General features: G+C 39.5%; 1 protein-coding gene across 3 annotated transcripts in view; it reads right to left on the minus strand.

Moving 5' to 3' along the window:
* Positions 1–16,200, minus strand: part of COL15A1 (collagen type XV alpha 1 chain) — a 117,929-nt gene that overhangs the window by 2,120 nt on the left and 99,609 nt on the right. For all 3 annotated transcript variants that reach the window (XM_042043413.1, XM_042043415.1, XM_042043412.1), the window contains 10 exons: positions 15,688–15,777; positions 11,862–11,911; positions 10,033–10,143; positions 8,528–8,672; positions 5,022–5,086; positions 3,915–4,043; positions 3,691–3,750; positions 2,434–2,493; positions 1,350–1,535; positions 236–351 (listed from right to left, as the gene is read on the minus strand). In XM_042043413.1, the coding sequence (XP_041899347.1) occupies positions 236–351; positions 1,350–1,535; positions 2,434–2,493; positions 3,691–3,750; positions 3,915–4,043; positions 5,022–5,086; positions 8,528–8,672; positions 10,033–10,143; positions 11,862–11,911; positions 15,688–15,777 (1,012 nt within the window). The remainder of the gene's footprint in view (positions 1–235; positions 352–1,349; positions 1,536–2,433; positions 2,494–3,690; positions 3,751–3,914; positions 4,044–5,021; positions 5,087–8,527; positions 8,673–10,032; positions 10,144–11,861; positions 11,912–15,687; positions 15,778–16,200) is intronic.

A 16,200-nucleotide genomic window follows, 5' to 3' on the forward strand; every position in this document is an offset into this window, starting at 1 on the left:
CTTTAACAGGAAAAAAAAAAAAACCAGACTAAACTAAAACCCCAACAAGAACATAAGCTGATATCCCATTTCTAGACTATCAGAAATGGCAAAGAAAATGGCATAAAGAAAGTGGGAAATTTTTATCATGTCTAGTACCCCAAGATACTGCTACTATTTCTATTACTATCTGGTAAAAGTAGAAAAAAACCCCTTATATGTAACATATGAAACATAAATGGTAATGCAAACTCACCAAGATGAATCAGTCATGATGTTCCTCCCATCAAAGGAGTATATTGGAACGTGAATGTTGAATTGTCCACCATTTCCATCAAATATAGATTCCCAGTTACTGAAAAGGGTTTCTCCCTGTTAAAATTTCAAAGCCACTTTTACAAACTAAACTAATCCCAAATCTACATCAAATCCCAAGTCTACCTTTATAGACTTATCTGTAAATTGAAAATTAGATCTGTACTTAAGGACACTTGTGATTTCATCTTTCACATCAGTTTCTGCATAATGTTCCTGAACAAACTTGTCTCATCTGTCATCTCTATGCAAATAGCTTTCTGGCCCGTGCCTTTGCCTCAAAGTTGTCTCTCTGTTCTAGTGTCGCTTCAAAAATTCAGCTTGATCATCTCCTGTCCTTTTCCTCTGAAGGCATTGTTTGAAAAATTGCTTATAACTACTGCAGCAGTAGAGAAAATACAGACATAACTTGTACTGGAATTTCAGTTGCAGTCACAGTTTTGTGAAAAGTGTTGTAAATGTTCAGGGCAAAACCTTTGCATTTGGCTTCCTCTCAAACTGCTTTTGAGTTTTTCCAGTCAAAGTTGAAACAATATTGTCTTCACAAATTTCTCTCAAGGCTCTCTGTTTGCATGCACTTCAGAGCAGCATCCGTTCAACATGTTCCAAGCATCATGTGTTATTCCTGTAGGTTTCTTTGGCCGCTTGTTCTGGGAGCCAGCCAATGCTACAAAGACATGGTTTGTTTTCCTCAGTTTGAGAGTGTGTCTGTTTATGTGAGACCACAAAATGACTCATGCTCTAGACTCTCCTCTCTGTTTCATTGGGATATATCCAACATCATTCCTAAGCACAGAATTTGCATTTTTCTTAGAAATGAGAAAAATAGGTATTTTATCCTATGATCACACGAAAAAGTAGAACATAATAACTCAGTAGTTTTCTACTTCATCACTACTTTTTTGTTTCTTGAATCTGACTGTGAAGTACAAAGCAAAGCTGCTTCTTTATAAAATGCAGTTTGGGCTGAAACTTGGTGCCTTTGCTATTTTCCAAGATTTTTGGGGAACCTACAGCCTATCCTAAAAAAGCAAGCGCTGAGTACCCATTTTTACCTGAAGATTGACTATTGGCAAATGGTGTCGGTCTGTTTTTCTGACAACTGTGGCCAGATCTTGCAAGTGCGATGAGAGGAAGGCTCTATAGGTAGATGTCAAACCCGCAAGCTGGGCCTGCCGAAAACACTGAAAATCTGCTCGCATGTCACCAGACAGTGGGAAGTTCAAAGCCACCAGATGTAACTGGAAGAAAAAAGAAGAAAAGGCAACATTTTAGAAAAAGTTTATGACACTAGGAAGACATATATTGGAAATAAAACTGTGCCCTCTCCTCCTGCCGGTACAGAACATGTACCCTTCATAACAGGTATGAAAGTTATTTGTTGCCATAACATTACATTTCTCAGAGCCATGAAACCCTTAGGAGATATACCAATTTATCTTTCAACATTAAGGAAACCATGAAGATTATATACTCCTAAAAATAAAAATCTTTTAAAAGCAGCTAATATTTTTAATCGAAAGTCTTGGAGTTTTCACATGAACAAAATCCCAAATCCTACAAACATTGAAAAAAGTAGTAAGAAGTGACTAGATACCATTTAAAAATACAAGAAGATGCATGCTTAGGTCAAGCAGCACAGATGCATGAACTAATTTACATTCTTGCTTTTTTTTTTCTCTTTGGTTTAATTTTTTAGATATAACTCAGTTACCTTGCTTTCTTTGTCTAAATATTTTAAAGTCTTTTAAATAAAGGCTTAGGTTCTAAAGTGTCTATCTAGGCCAAGCAGCACCATGAAGTTTGAAAATATTGTAATGAATATTTTAATTATTTAATTGTTACACTATTCTTAGCTTAGAAGTTACTCTGTGTTGTAGATTCAATCACTAAGTGAAGAGGTATTCCTAACTCAGAGTCAGGATTTTTTTTCTTTGAGATGGGATGATGAAAACAGATCTGGAGGGAAGAATTTCAAATTGTGTCTGAGATGTCTAAACAAGTTAAAGAAGTGTATTTGTAAATTTCTGAAGTAAAATCTCTGAGTTTGAAGAGCAAATATCACAGCTGTCCCTCAAGATGCAAACTATCACATTACAAAGCACAGCTCTGCAGCTGCAATACAGATCTCATACTTACTGCTGGTTTTCCATTGTTCATATTTGATATTGGTCTCAGTGCTGGAATAGACTGAAATCCCTGTTATTTGAACACAAGCAAAAAAAAAATCAGAATTTTAGACACTCAGTAATTTTTAAAATAAAATTTAATCACTGCATCACTGGAGTCCTGCATGAAAGCAGTCTGCTCTTGGTAGGAGCAGAAGAGCAGTTGAGGAAAATCAAAACTGAAAGGGTAAGGAGGATGTGAAAACAGAAAATGTAATGGGTGGAAACACTTCTCAACGCGGTTAATTGTTTTGGGAGAAGCAAAGTTTTCTTCCCTAGTTATGGCAAGTATGAGTAACAAGCCACCAGCTGTAGCAGATGGGAAACTCAAGTGGTGTCAACTGGAGGCTGCAGACAACTTCTGATAACATGAGGTCTAGACATTTTGCCAGTGTGCTAGGTGAATTTCTTCTTGACCTACTCTAACTGTTTTTTATTTCTTTCTGGCCGTCTTCCTTCTCACTGCTCCTTCCAAGCACTCTCTTGCCCTTTCATTTTCTCAGCAGACAAATTAACCTGTCATCAACAAAACCTTTCTCTATTCCCTTTGTCACTTCTTGGTTTTCATTCTCCTGCAATTTTTTGGGACAGACAGCATGTTCACATGCAGGTTGGTACAATAACTTGCAGAATGGGGTCGGGTCCAAACTAACAATTGAGGCTTTAGAGTACACCCTCTGCATGCTGCAGGGTAAGCTACATTCAGGTGATGATTATGGTACTCTGAATACAGGACTATAACCTTTCAAAGAAAATCTTGAAGGGAATCAGGGCTTGATATGACTGATTCCAGGATTATGAAACAGAATTCTGTGGGTTTGTGATTTTTTGTTTGTTTGTTTTTCGTTTGTTTGTTCTCTTCTGGTTTTGCTTTTTTTTTTTTTTTTGGTGGTGTTGGTTTTTTTTCCTTTTTTTTTGTTTTGTTTGGTTTTGTTTGTTCATTGTGTTTTTGTTTGTTTGGTTTCTTTTGGTTTTTTGTGGGCAACTTACTTGTTCTGCTTTTTGTAAATGTGGCTTTGTCTCCATAGTGTTTGGAGTCTCAGAAGATACAGGAAACAGATGACTGTCCAAGCAAATCAATTTGCAAGCTTATGTAGTGGTAGGATGCTTATTTCGAACTGACAAATCTCAGTGGAAAATCACATTGTGCAGAGATCTGCATACAACTTCTGCCAAGTGTATCATGCATCTAGACTCAGTTTTTTATGGTCCAATATTTTGTACTTACATGGCTTGATATGGCTGGAGGAGGAAGACTGTCAGCAGGGATAGGAATTAGCTCACCAAGCTGAAAGAACCAAAAAGGAGAGTAGAACAAAACCATATCACCAGGAGCTTCTGAACTCAAAAAAAGGAGTTGCACCCACACTTCTCCTCCTCTGTAAAAATATCTCCCTCAGTTTCATTGTGAGGAAGGGAGTTGGAAAAGATTAGGATGTAGTGCAGTAGTACCTGCAATTTTCTCCATCCATTTCGAACACGGATAAAAACCTCACTGGTTTCCCTCAGATAGATTAGTGTACCTTCTGCTACATAGTGAACTTTTTCCAACATACCCTCAATGTTTTGGAACGTCGTAACCTGTCAAATAGGAAAATGAAACATACTTCATCAGACACACAAAACATTTTGCAAGTTAAGTAGTCTCATTTGGACACATAAATGTCAAGACCTCTTCTGCAGGAAATGCTCATAATGTCAGTTTTATGTAATTTAATCCATAAGGGATTCATATTCAGTAATATAAGTATCTTGCTACTTTGGCATACCAGCATCATCATTCTGTGGATTCTAGTAGAACTAGAGCAATTTTGTACAAATTTTGTGCAGAGTGAAGATCATTGCACTGCTACAATTTAGCATCCTAGGTCAAAATGGCAGAGTTCAGAAGAGAACTACAGTAGGTTAAAATTGGGGCAAGTTTCAGGAAAGTGTAAATTCTTCCACATTTTTTTTCTCATTTCCTCATTGTCAGAAAGCATATTAGTACTTTATGAATAATGCAGACCCTACTATAGATTTGTACATTTTTTTAATCTTAGTTTTGACCTAAGTAAGCTTGGACCTTCTATCTGAGAGAGTAGCTCCCAGCCTGCAACTACAGTCTTCGGTCCTGGGGCACAAGTCTTTGAACATTTGTTTCTCCCCTGAGAATTGCAATGAATGCCCTCTGCTAGCTTGAATAGGGGTTTTTTGGGGTGGTTTGTTTGTTTGTTTAGTTGGTTTTTTTCCCCCAGAAACTATGAATTCTTAATTTAGAAATTACTAAGACTTCTGTCTTAGCTGTTTTTTTTTTCTTCATGGATATCTTGGATCCAATTTTGATTTGTTTCATAATGTAAGAAAAGGAAAAAAAATTACAGATATTCTCTGGCACAATGATTTTTAGATTTTCTAGGGAAATCTACAGTTTGCATCTCAAAATTATGTGGTTTATAAAACATTGTAATAAATAGAAACACAGGATGGAACTTTCTCTCCTCTTTCAGTGCTACCAGTGACCACCAAAAGTCTTGAAGAAAATTTTCTATAGCAAACTTCCTTATTTTGCTCTCTTACCAGATTCCTGGTGGCAGGTGACCCTGGCTCTCCAGGAGGACCTGGTGGCCCAGGCATTGCAGCTGCTAAAATAAAATAAGCATACAATACATGCTGAAGGTCATCTTTTTTGAGAAAAAATGTGAGTGACATAAAGAAAGAACTTAGTGGTGGTGTCCAGGAGCAGTGGAAGTTTTAAATAGCCATAGTCGTGTCCTGAATAGCTCAAGTCAACTATAGAAAATACATTCTAAGGATTTTTTTAGAAGCAATGATGAAACAGTCTTTTCTCTGTTGTTTTGGGATGTTAAGGCCCACAGATTGCAATCTGTTGTAGAAACTGCAAATGAAGAACCAGACCCACTTAAGCTGACCAGAATGCTCTTCTGCTGGCTAGTTCTTCTGCATGTGGAAGAGGAAGAACTTTTTGCTCCTGCCCATATAAGCTTTGAGGGAGTAATTACATCTTTTGCTCTAAAGGCAAATAAAAATTTACTTTTCCTTAGATGAAAAATTCATGTGTAAGCTTAGCTTATGTTTCAAAGTGAAGAAGAATTCTTCGAGGGTATGAACTTGGACTTCTAAGAATGTAGTCCACACCACCTACTATCTGTGTCTACTCCAAAAGTAAATTTCTTCTCCTTGAGCCATTTTCTGGAGTAAAAACTTCTTTCTTTTAAGGCAGGAAAGATTCAAAGATATGGAAGACTGAAAGCATGCATTTTGTGCAAGTGCATGGCATGGTAATGGACCTTTGAAGCTGTTTGTAAGAAGGAGCTTCTACGCAAGGACCTCGCTTGTTGGTTTTTGTGAAACCCAGAGGAGCCTTGAAATCACCTTTTACAAACTGTAGAATCTATGTGCTGAGGCATTTGCAAGGATACTCCAGAGCAGGTCCTTCATGCCAATGGCAGGGGGAAGGGGGCCAGTTCTCAGAAGTGTTTAGAGCTATTTACCTGCAGATAAGCTATTCCTCTTTCCCCATATTACAATATGTGAACCCCATACTACAGTATGTGAACTTCATAATTTTAGATAGTAATAGCTTTAAAAGAGATAACTGAGCCTTGAAGATAGGAAATAAATAAGCATCTGTTCTTAACATTTAGTAAAATGTGCGTTGCCTAAAGAACCTTTTTACAAAGCAAAGAGCATAATGTGTAGGAGGATGATGAAGACTAATGGCAGAGAGCATAAATGAAAGTATAGGGATGAAATACTACTAATAATTTGTTTTGTCTGACTGGGTCTCTTAGCTAATATCCAGAAGTGCTTAATATAAATTACACAGGAAAAGGCCCGAAGACCTTTATGACCTTCATGGATGCTGTGGATCTGTCCATATCGTGATGATCAGGGGCTGATTCACATAAAACCTATGTTCCAATGTTGAACATATTAAGAATTTTTTCTTTCTCAAATATTATTCAGAGGATGAATACTTCTGATAGACACTAATTTAATAATATTGACTGGATGACAGATTGGAAATCTCACCTGCTGTATAAACAAGGCTGACCAGGTTCAAGAAATACCTGGAGAGAGCAAATTGAAGACAGAGATATTTTCTCCCCAAACTAGTATACTGGAGGTACAGCTCTTATGGTAAAACAGGCTAATTGTTAGTTCTCAGGAACAGAGATCTGTATTTGCTAGACCTGTTGAAACTTTAGGAAGAACAGATCTGTGTTACTCCCTTTCTGCTAGTAAACCATCTTCAGATGAGATTAAGGAATGGTCTCCTCTGGTTTTACCTGGCTGGATTGCCATGCTGGTCACAGTTCCTAGAGGGAGGAATCAGTCATTTTCTCAGGCATACCTGCCAAGTAATGTCAGAGGAGCCCAGGACCCCATCCACCAGAACCCAAGGCTGGACATTAACAGTATGAGGCTTGTCACTAGGAAACTTGTGACCCAAAAGGAGTCAAAAGCACAAATGTCTTGAACAGTGACACTTGATTTCTAGCCACATACTCCCTTTGATGTCACCTTGTTTTCAAAATTCCTTCTTGATGTGACTATTTGTGGCACATTTTGCTCCTTTTCTAACCCAGTAAGTTGAAAACCATTAAAGGCAGAGTAAGCAACCTAAAGTTTCATTTCTATTCAGCATTTGCATAGCAACTAGTTTTCAGGAGCAGTTCTCCAGCAGTCTCATTCTAGACCTAAACTCTACCATGGGTACTGCCCTTTGATCAGAGAATGAGAGAAGCACTTGGGTTGGAAAAGACCCTTAAGATCATCAGTGACACCCAGCACTGCAAAGTCTACTACTAAAACATGTCCCTAAGTGCCATGGTTACACTTCCAGGGATGGTGACTTAACCACTTCCCTGGGCAGCCTGCTCCAGTGGCAATCCTTTAGGTGAAAAAAAATTTCTAATATCCAGTCTAAACTTCCCCTGGTACAACTTGAGGCCATTTCCTCTATTACTGTTGTTTGTTGCCTGGGAGAAGAGACTGTCCCACCTGGCTACATCCTCCTTTTAGGCTTTTGTAGAGTGCTAAGGTCTCCCGAGTCTCCTGTTCTCCAGACTAAACACCCCCAGCTCCCTCAGCCACTCCTCATCGGACTTGTGCTCCAGACCCTTCCCCAGCTTTGTTGCCCTTCTCTGGACACACTCCATCACCTCAATGTTGATCTTGTAGTGAGGGGCCCAGAACTGGACACAGCACTCGAGGTGTGGCCTCACCAGTGCCAGGTACAGGGTTGATCACTGCCCTGGTCTTGCTGGCCACACTACTGCTGATACAGGCCAGGATACCACTGGCCTTCTTGGCCACCTGGGCACTGCTGGCTCATGTTCAACAGCAGCCAATCAGCACCCCCAGGGCCTTTTCTGCTGGGCATCTTTCCAGCCACTCTGTCCCCAGCCTGTGGAGCTGCCTGGGGTGGTTGTGACACAAATGCAGGACCTGGCACTTTGCCTTGCCAACTCTCATACAGTTGGCCTTGGCCCATTGGTTCAGTCTGTCCAGATCCATCTGTAGAACCTTTCAGCAGACCAACCTTCCTGCCCAACTTGGGGGCAAACTCACTAAAAGGTGCATTTGATCCCCTACCCAAGATAATTGATATTGGATAGGTCTGGACTCAATACTGAGCCCTGAGAAAAACCCCTTGTGATGGCCACCAGCTGGATTTAATTCCATTCCCCACAAGAAGAGTGTTTTGGCCCAAATTTAGCCAGCTGCTCAATTTGATGGATTTTGCAAAGCTTTTCTCAAGGTAACCTGTCTCTGCTATGCAGATTTCCTCTGAGCCACAGCAAGATCTTTCACGCAATAGCACTGCCCTGGCACTAGTCAGTGGAAACTGTCTGCAGAGAAATTGTCCCTTTCGTGCTCTTAGTTCCAACTCAACCCCAGGAGAAATTGGTGGAGGGCAGGAGGAGAGCAGGGAACAACCTGATTCAGATATGCAGAGAGGGTGGGCAGGTGGGACAACCTGCCAGGTGTGAAAGAATTGGTGATGTGTGGGTTGTGCGCACATGGCTGTACACTCACCTATGCAGGGAAAAGCTCACCTGAGCCATATATTGCAGGGGGGCCTGGTGGTCCAGGTGGTCCAGGTGGGCCAGGAGGTCCAATTTTTCCATAACCTGGTAAGCCAGGTAGGCCAGGTAACCCTGGAGGTCCTCTGGGTCCGACAACTGAGTCCCCTTTTGGTCCCTGCCAGTGATGAAAAGTATTTCCTTGAATGTATTGGTTTCACTGCTGCAGGGCCATCATCTCTGGTGGCAACATTTACCAAATGCCTGCCATTACACTGCCATTTAGACATGAGTCTGTAATTTTCTCCAAGGAGGCATGGGTATAATGGAAAAGGAAAATTTAACCACATATTGAATTAAAGTCAAGGATTTAAATTTCAGAAAGCTTTCTGCAAATTCTCATACCTATCCCTGAGCAGCTGATAGCTGCAAAACTCTCAACAGTGCTCTCAAAGTCCTGGATCTCTACTCTGCTCACGCTGAGACTGCTTGCTTTGATGGGCTCAGAGAGTTTGTGGAAAACTTTAATGTGAAATGTGTCTGTGCAGGGTGTACACCTCATGACGAGTGCTGTCTTCTCCCTCCTGTGATCACGTTAGCCCTTAACCTCTCCAGCTGCCAGACTTGCAGAATAAAAAGGCTCCAACTCTCTTCATTTCCAGTTTAGCAGCGTGTCCTCAGCCTGACTGAGGAGGGCTTGTGCTCCCCATGCTCACACCATCCTTCAGACATGGAACATTGGACCTTGGAGCTCAGCTGTGCTGTTCAGCTCCTTCTTGCCAGTAGAACAGTTTCTGAACAGGGACATGGTTCTCAGCAATGTGGAATAGAACCAGGGGGATTTTTGAGGGTGGTCTTGCTAACCTGACACTTCATCCTCAGCTGTGGCCCACTCATTCATGGTTCTTGACACAGAAATGGCAATACAGGAATGCAATGCACATATTTGTTGCCAGATGTCAGGGATAAACTTGTTTCCAAAGAATTAGTGCATTTTATTCCAAAGCAGCTGTGGTGGCAATTGCCAGAAGATAAAATTAAAAGGTAGATAGTAGAGAGTGGCTGAATTTTATAGAAATGATCCAGATGGCTACACACTGGTCTCTTCATTCATGTTTTTGGATTACTAGGAAAATAGGATTAATTATTTAGATGGCCAGTAACTTTCAAGTCAGCCTCTGACTAACTTTATATGGCCTATTTTGGTATTTACGGGGGTGCAAGTAGTAGCATCACAAACTATATAAGATGCTTTGATTTGTAATGCTATTAATAGAATGGTCTACATACCAGTGTAGATATATGAGACAGCTGAGCACAACATTACATCAGTATTTCATAGCAGAGCAATTCTATGCACAACAGTGAAGTGTCCATGTTTATGCTCAATGCAGTTCTCTCCTATTCACTTAATGCTTAACATGTAAGTTTTTATATAGTTCCTAGCAATCCTGATGTTTGTCTCTTTTTAGTGTCTTCTAAATTAATTCTAAGTGGGTAGTGACAAATATTCCCATTCTACAACTTGCATGACTCACAATTAATCCTGGTCTTCCCGGTGGTCCAGGAGGTCCTGTTAGAAAAAACCCGCCATTTGGTTCTCCCTTTTCTCCTTTTACACCAGTGACTCCATTGTCTCCTTTTTCACCCTTCGAAGAAAATACATTTTAAAACGTTGAGCTGAAGTGAAATGAGAACACAATGCACTGAACTTTTAAATTTACATGAAATCTCTGAGTTTGATAAAGAAAACACCTGCTTGAAATGTTTTTAACATCACTTTCTTCTTCTGTGATATGGGATGAAAAAGGAATGCTTTCTCTATTGAGGCTGCAAGGCTCTCTCAGGGCAAAGGCTAGGGGAGGTGTGATTAGGTGGAGGCAGAGAAAATGCCTCTGTTGCTGTTTCCTGCTATTCTGCCCAGCAAAACCTTGTTCAGCGCTGTAGCTGGAGGCAAAGAGAGAGTTGGAGGGAGCATAAAAGCCTGGCTTTGTGCTTTCCTCCATCACCAAGGAAAAAGCAAAGCAAGATTGTCATCGATTGGGCAGCTATTTGAAAGTATGTGAAAAAATGAACAGAGCAGGATGGGGATGTGTACCAGGATAACAGAAGAGACACCACACAGAACTGTAGACACTTTTAACTGCATGTCTTCTGCTCTGCATCACTGATTATCAGTTAGTTTGGGAAGCAGAGCAATAGGTAAGAAGAAACATTTACGTACTATATTATTATGTGTCTGTGCAAGATGAGCCACAGCATTTACACATTCCTCCTCACATTATTTTTTTCTGTTTGTCTGCTTTTTCCCCCCTTCAATTTTTCTTTTTTTTTTGGTCTACCTTTTTCATGTTTCTGAGAAATAAACCTGTGGATAGAAGAGGCAAAGGGCAAAGCAAGAATGGCAGGTATCTGCAGACAGCCAGAGGACTTTTAGTCTTTTAGATGACTCAAAAGGTTTCTTTATGCCAGGCCATTTTGGGGAATTGAAGGACTAGACGAAAAATGAGTTCTTGACAGCTAAATCTGTAAAGCTACAGACATTACATTATAAGGTCGAAGAAACCATATCAGCTTCGCTGATACACAAGACACTTTATGCCATCAGAATAACTTGGGTGTACTCTGCCAAGCAGAAACAAAATCCTAAAACCAGGCAGCTCTAAGAGTCCTTCCAAGACTCTATCAGCACAACACTTTTGGCAGCATCTTTAAATGAGAACTTGATTCAATTTTTTTTCAGTTTTTCTACTGATAAAGAGTCTTATTCACTTAAAAACATTTAAAATAATATTAGATTGTTATTATTTATTGTCACTTGAAGTGGTCAAGAGAATAATGGAACAGAGAGAGACCAAACAAATCAAAGTATGGGTATACTTCATTGTAAGAGCTTCCAGGAAAAGTAGTTTCCATAATTTAATTTCATTCAGTGTGCTTAAAAGATAAATAACATGACACGGAAGCTATTTTCACTCCCCTTTCCCCTCACCTAGTGTTCTAGAAGCCCTTTAGATAATGGATGTCTTTTACCTGAGCTGGCATGGAAACAAAAGCATTCATTTAAGGCAGATATGTTAGGTAACAGTGAATTATGACTCACTTTAATACCACTAGGAAGGTAAAAAGCCTCAGTAATAAAGTTTCTCTCAAAAGTAATCTTTATAGACCTCTGACAACTGCTATCTCTACACTTGTAAAAAACTTGCCTATGCAGCTGGAGTTCAAGAAATTAATGTAACTTGTATTTGCTGATGCTCTTATATTTGCGTATTTCACCATGTTGCATAGGTTTGTGCTTAATTTATAGCAAAGTACACTTTAAAAAAAGCTTAACAGAACTCAGACACAAATGGGATATAATTACCTTTATGCTATTAATAAAGTGGCTGAAATATGATGGAGGCAGAGGTAGACCTGAAAAATGAAGAAAATACAGTAAAGCACAATAATTATCTGTAATTTTCCTTTTAAAAGCACTGCTGAGGGTATTACTGGTTTAGGAGTTTAAAGGAAAACTATTTACAATAATGGCATTAACCTTTAGATCAAACAGATACTTTTAGTTTGGCTTCCTAACAAAGCAAGACTTACACATCCTATCTTGTCTGTGCCCTATCTTGTCTGTCACTCCTCCACCTTAATAACTTCTGAATCTGATTGGGATTTCAGAAAAATTAGAAGCAAAGAAGGCTCAAATAGGAAAAATTCCCAGTTTTCTGAAAACATAGCAGCTGGGAAGAGGGGTGAAAGAGAAGCATCCAAGTTAACGCCTTTGATGGAAGCCACGGTAAAAGAGAAGCTTTTCATATGTTTTACTGGTAGTGGGGTGATCCATCAGTAGATGTGTGATCTTTCTTGCAAAGACAGTGCCAGAGCTAACAAGAGAAAAAGAGAAAAGTGTTGCTGCTGTGCTGCCAATTGTATAATAACTCTTCCTTGACATTTTTCTGCCATGAAAACCAACATCAGATTCAATTGTTACACCACCTGCGTTGTCTGCCAATGTTGGTCAGCCAAAGCCATCAAGCCAGCATAAAAGGTTCAAAAAGCCTTCAAATACTATCTGCTTGGTACACATTTGGGAAAAAAACTATTTTTCAGCTTCCCATAACAGTTCAATGCATTTCCTTCAATTGTGTTTTGATTAATTTTTGAGAACTTTGGGCCCAACCCTCCACCAGATATAGGGCTCATTTCCCAGTGTACCACCTCAGATAAAATTAAATCAAGCAGATGTCGTGGGACAGAAATGTATTCTCATTATGGCACATATTTGGATTTTATTCCAACCCTACCAATTACAGCTTGCAGCAGTCATCTCCTTGATCCTTGTGAGGGGAAGGGAATGGACAGCTGGAATGGAATGTCGGGTGTTCTTCTCAGATGTTGCTTAGTATTAACCTCTGCACTGAGGACTATCTGAGGCCTTTCTAGAATGACCAGCAAGTGGTCCAGGTCTGAATAAGGTACATGTAGCCCAGGTCTGCTGAGTTTGCTCTCACACGTTTTGTTCTGGCTTCATATTTTTGCATGTTATCAATTAATAGACCCTGCTTATAAGGTTGGAGAGGTGACATTTTGTGAGAAACAAAAATAAATCCACTATATGGACAAATACCATGGTTCAGAAAGCTTTTCTGGTTGCTGGAACTCAACAGATATAGCGGAAAGAATTTCAGCCGCCTGCCCCTTAGAAAAGCTTTTTTGAAAAATTCCTGTACTTTAATTATGCAACTACTGGCTTGTAAATTTTCCCCGTCAGTGGTTATGCAGACACCTGTGAAAACTAGAGAACTGATTTGTATGAAAGACTATTTTAGCAACTACATCATTAAGCAAAAAACCAAACAGGAATTTTTTTAGAGCAGCAACAGAATTGGTCTTAGTCAACATGCTTCAACTTCACAAAACGTTGGAGCCAGTCAATCTATTGGATTTTCTTGGCAAATGAATGAATCGCTGTTATTTTAGTAGAAAAGTGAATTGAGTTTTCTGTTTAACCAGAATTCTTGCATTATTTTTGCCATCCTAGCTGCAGTTTTACAGCAAAATCATAAGCACAATCCTCTCATAATCTTCTCCCTATGAAGCACCTGAAATCAACTGATATAGGCAAGAAAATACTTCTAAGATACTAATTTACATTCAATACAGAACCTGAAAAGGCACAGAGAGGCTTGTGGTGGATAAGCCAGCACAGAAGAGAAAATTTTCTTTGTTTCTGTTTAGGAATGTTTCTTGCTTCTTCTTTTGACAAGTTTATTGATGACTGGAAATGGCTAATGGCTTATTTTAAGGTGTTGTGTCAGAATAAAAATTAATGAGGACAAGACAGGAAAATTGATTTTATTACAACAAACAGATGTTGTCTTCAAAATAACCAAGATACCATCTTCAGTCAACAGAACTATGTCTTTGGAACAAAGACAGAAATATCCATGTAGATACAGTGAGGAGTTAATATAGTTATTATATGGGGATTATATAGTTATTATCAATGCATTAAAGGAAAATTATTATAAATATGTTATAGCAACTGTCATACACGAAATCCCTATTTGTGCTTGGTCTTTGCATATTAAGTGCTTTAATTAATTAATTTCGAGTTAAATATTTTTAAATTGAATCTTAAAATTAACCCATCAGCCCAGGTACAAAAACCAAGTTCCATTATCAGTGTTTTCAATTGTTCAAAGTGGTTTATTAAGAAAGTTGCATCCTTCCCAGTTAAAAATTGCCCAGTTAAAAATCGCCAACTTAATGCTCTCCTTTCAAACTTCAAACCACCTGTACACCATAAGAGTTACCTTTCCTGTGTTTACTGTATACTTTTACAAGTGTTTTAAGATGCGTTGGATGTATTTTAATACTTTTTTTTAGGTGTTTTTACTTGTTCTCTGGTTCCAAGGCCAAAAACCCCAGTTCTAACAGCCAGCAGCTATTTTTAGCCACAGAGCCATTACTCTGCAGGCAAGCTCCACGGCAACCTGAATACCTGAATTTTAATGAAGGCATTTCAGCTCCCTTATCTCAACTAATACCACCCCTCTGACAACGATGAGCCATGGTGGACAGAGATGATCTATCAAAGGGAGAGCACCAATCGCTTTAAACCGAAGGGGCGGGCTGTGGGCAGACTGGGGGCGGAGCAAAGACACTATAAAAACAACGATGCAGAGAGGCGGGGCCTCTTTCCCCTCTCTCTCTCTGCAGGCTAGCTGTGGTAGACGTCGGTGCTGGGCATTCAAAGCCTTACTCCTTTTAAGGAGCCTTTAGTAATTGTTTTACTTTTGGACCAGCCAAAAGCTAGCCCAGCACTGCAAGTTCTTTTTCTCTACCTGAGGTCTAGTGCTGTCTCAGCCAAAAGATCTCAAATCCCTGTGCTCCCGGGGCATACCATCTACTGAACCATAGGATCCCAAATTTTTATGTTTTTCTAATTTCTGTAATTTTTCAATTTTTCTGTTTTCAATAAATTAATTTTTTTTAAGAGTTGTCTCATTTCTCACACAACAGTAATTCAATATACTGCATTTTCTATTTCAAATGATTTCTGGCACTGATCAAAGCCTTATCTCAGTATATGAGATTTCAAAAAATGTACAGAAAATGAAGAGTTCGTAATCACAGTATTTTCAAACAGATGCTTACTTCTGTAACTCTTTTCAAAGAGTTTATTCACAAATACAGCAGAAAATATTAAAAATTAGTTGAACTGGAAATCATCTATTTCTATCACCTGTTAGAAGCGGGACTATCACCAACAACTGACTGCCTGAAACTCAGAATGCACAGGTGTGTTACCCTGAAATGTGAAGCACTGGATTTTAGCCCAATTGGCTCAGAAAGATTGACAACAAAATGATATCTCAGGAAGTGCTCATGATATCCTTCTAAAATGTCAAAAAATATCGGACCAGCCACTTACATTTCAATATCTATTCTTGTACTTAACACATTCCTAATGCTCACAAATGTGCAGGCTGTCTTTTCAGAAGTCATTTTGGATAATATTCTGGGCTTTGCTGTTCTGTGTGTTAGTTCATCAAGGAACACAGGCGTAAATCTTTAGGCAGGTAAGGCTGCAGAGATAAATATTCAAGTATCTTGCTGAATTGCTTTTGAAGTTAAACATATATTCCTACACAGGCTGCCAGTGACATATCCCTAGTGTTACAGATTTAGTGTACCTGGTGGTCCTGGAGCACCTCTGTCTCCCTTTTCTCCTTTTAAGCGTACTGAACTGCGCAGTCCCCAGGAATCTCTGTTTGCTTTAGCACCTGCCATAAAAGCATCACAAATTCATGAGGACTTGAAAACAGCAGAGACTGGAGCAGTGACAACCAAACCACTGAAAGTGGGAGCAAACTTTTCCACACGTGGGGCACATGGCTCTTGTCCCTCTATGCCTGTCTCACTCATGATCATTGAATGGCTGCCCACCTGTCCTCTCTTATCAACCCCAATGTGCGCAAGACAATCTCTCACAAGTCAATCTTTTACTCCCCTTTGCCTAACCACCCAGCCTAAGACCCTCTGAACAAACCTGTTTGGTTTTTTTTACCATTTTCCAGTGAATTTCACTGGAACCGGTGCAGAAACATTTCTTGAGTTATGACTGAGTGTTGCATACCACATCTTCTACTACCTCCAGACTCCCTTCCCTTCCCTTCCCTTCCCTTCCCTTCCCTTCCCTTCCCTTC

This window comes from Corvus kubaryi, unplaced genomic scaffold (genome assembly GCF_017639235.1).
Source record: "Corvus kubaryi isolate FWS band 111438036 unplaced genomic scaffold, C.kubaryi_AGA036_p1.0 37398, whole genome shotgun sequence".
NCBI classification, from domain to species: domain Eukaryota; kingdom Metazoa; phylum Chordata; class Aves; order Passeriformes; family Corvidae; genus Corvus; species Corvus kubaryi.